Source organism: Phycomyces blakesleeanus (genome assembly GCF_001638985.1).
Source record: "Phycomyces blakesleeanus NRRL 1555(-) unplaced genomic scaffold PHYBLscaffold_71, whole genome shotgun sequence".
Classification (NCBI taxonomy): Eukaryota; Fungi; Mucoromycota; class Mucoromycetes; order Mucorales; family Phycomycetaceae; genus Phycomyces; species Phycomyces blakesleeanus.
Genome location: NW_017265185.1, coordinates 1 through 2,722, shown reverse-complemented (window position 1 = coordinate 2,722; position 2,722 = coordinate 1). Strand labels below are relative to the sequence as shown.

Sequence of the window (2,722 nt, the reverse complement as noted above, 5' to 3'; positions counted from 1 at the left end):
TGGGCTATGCAACAAGATATCTCACCAACTGAATTTACGGCTTAGGATCTGATCAACTTATTAGCACATGCACATTCTCTTGGATACAGTCTGTGAACGAGCAAGTTTCAATGCACTACCATCCTCCAACTATATGTTGCAACTCAAAGCCTTTGCCACCATGATGATCTTCACGTCTTGTTCTTGCAGCTCTCCAAGAAGGCTCTCCCGATCCAGCAAACGAAACCAGAGGTGAACATAACTTCAACACTTACATTTATTGCATCTATAGCATCTGCCACGACTACTCCGCTGGCAGATATGCAAAAGAAAACTGTGTTTTTGCTTGCCATGACAGCCTTTTTTTGTCCTTCAGACTTGTCTCGCTTGCAATTGAGTTCAGCACAGATACACCCACACACTGAAACACTTACTTTTGACGGGAAGTCGCCCAAGGAAAGACGCAAGCGACGCCGCATTATCAAGATCATTCGGGTACAGCGCCACAGCACCCATTCTCTTTGCCCTGTCCTAGCATTTGCACACTACGTGACCATCCAAAAGCGATAGGCCGACTTGCGGATTTGCTATTTGTAAAAGCCAACCAGTCATCTAAGGCGGTACAGACATCGACAATCTCATCATGACTACGACTACTTTTGCACCGGTCAACACTCCATTCTGTTTTGATCGGATCATTAGTCTCTTCGTTGGCCTTTGAATGAGGGATTCCCATTGAAGACATTGTGACGTTGGGAAATTGGTCTTCGGAAGATGTTTTTCAGAAACACTACCGACGAAACCATAAATCTTCAGCAGATTTCGCATCTCTGGTGTTGCGGATGCTGACAATTGGAGGAGGCATATATGAGGACGGCGATGAATTCTTTGACTTAAACGAGCCAACGGAAAATTGAAAATCTGAATCAGCAATTGTTCCTTCCCAGTGAGTTTGACGGTCCATCTAGAAAATTTTGGCCAAGTCACGACATCTAGTGGTGGACCATTTTCTTAAATGCTTGGATGCTCAGTTTTCATTTTTTGAGGATTTGTCACAGTCAATCATTTTTCGATTTAAACTGCCGCTACATCAAACAGTCAACCATCCAAAGCTGGTGAAACCCCCTATTGTAACAGCTAGTGCTAGTATAGGTAAAACAATTGTTGATCCAAATACAGTGCTGTGTATTGTTAATACTAACAAGGACTTGCATGATTTAAGGTATAGTCTTCTTTATTGTAGTTAAGGACAATACACAAACATTCAAACAAATAAAAGTCACTTTGGTCAGCTTGGAATTCAAGACAGTACGATATGTATATCATTATAGCAAGCTTAATATTGTTTAAAATGTAATCCCATTATTTAGCTTGCAGTGGGAAAGTTGAGACTAGCAAACTTTCTCGCATTAAATTAAAATTATTGAATATTGAAATTGCTAGGTATTGTATGAAGACCACATCGATATACAATGAAGTATCTACATGTTCTAAGCAGAGTATAATACATAAAAATAGCATAACATGGTCTGTGCGCTATAATACTACCAATTCTACATAAACGTAAGCTCAAGTTTGAGGGAATTTTTTTTTCAAACGTTGACAAAAAATTTAAAGTAGTGTGTCTTTAAACAGACTGGGGGCACAAAGCTTTACATTATTATATATACATCAAAGAGTTATGTCTCCTCCAGCCAAATTAGGTCGGAAATGCCTCCTCCATTTCGCAAAGGTTCAAATAAGGTATCAAAAGAAGATGGCTTGAAATTGAATACAGAGCAAAAATATATTTTAAATAGTCATCAAAGTGGACTTGGTTAAGTTGAGAAAAATGAGGGTCCGAGAGGAGTAAAAGAAGGTTCCAAGATGAACAGAAGCGAAAGACAGGAACATTCGTTTTAAGACACATTCATAATTTGCGATATCAGATTAAAGTACGGCAAAGTCAAGCATTTTAGCCTTGAACAAGTAAACAATGTCGATGATTATTCATATGATTCTGACCACCTGGAAAGACTAGCTCAAACAGGCTGGTATTATATGTATATATATGGACGAAACAAGAACAGAAAAAATACCTTGTGCATGAGAACTTGAGGGATCCGATATTGAATATGCTCAGAAATACTGCCAAAAAATAAATAGGAAAAGTAGCTTTTCTGGCATTATTATCAGACACACGGGATATTTTTATGGTGGATATGAACAAAAAGTCTTTTGGAAGAAAGATCTTTAAAATGGAACCCTTGTTTTTCAAGTTCGATCTGTTAAAGAGCATTATCTAGATGCAAAGAAAACTAAAAGCATATGTGTGCTTCAAAGTACGTAAGGCAATGATTGCTACTCTAAATACATTGAGTTAACTGGGTCTGTGGGCAAAGTCTAAAGTACAAATAATCCATCAAGGTGACTAATGGTAACAGATAGCAACGACAATCTACCTCGACTATTGTCATATAATTTTATCGACAAACACACATATAAGATACACATTCTTGTTTCCTTAAATCTCTTTTATATATATATATGTATATATGTTTAACTTTCGAGAGCCAGCTGCTATTTCATAAAGAGTGTTTTAATATCTGTGTTATAGCTGTATAAAGGTACTGTATTGAGATATAAATTATAAAAAATGTTCAGTCAAGCTATAATAGTAACGTATTCTGTTTGGATTTCGAATCGATTATAAGCAATTACAGCTAATATATCTGAGCAAAAGAAAAAATGTAGAGCACTGGGA

At 37.2% G+C, this 2,722-nt stretch overlaps 1 protein-coding gene across 1 annotated transcript; it reads right to left on the bottom strand.

Annotated features, from left to right (window-relative positions):
• Nucleotides 1-115: 115 nt before the first annotated feature.
• Nucleotides 116-943, bottom strand: PHYBLDRAFT_153841 (hypothetical protein; the record flags this gene model as incomplete). Its single annotated transcript, XM_018433273.1, has 4 exons — nt 116-249; nt 414-510; nt 608-744; nt 778-943. 4 exons carry the CDS (start codon nt 941-943, stop codon nt 116-118), a joined length of 534 nt encoding a protein of 177 aa, XP_018283089.1.
• Between the last annotated feature and the right edge of the window lie 1,779 nt (nt 944-2,722).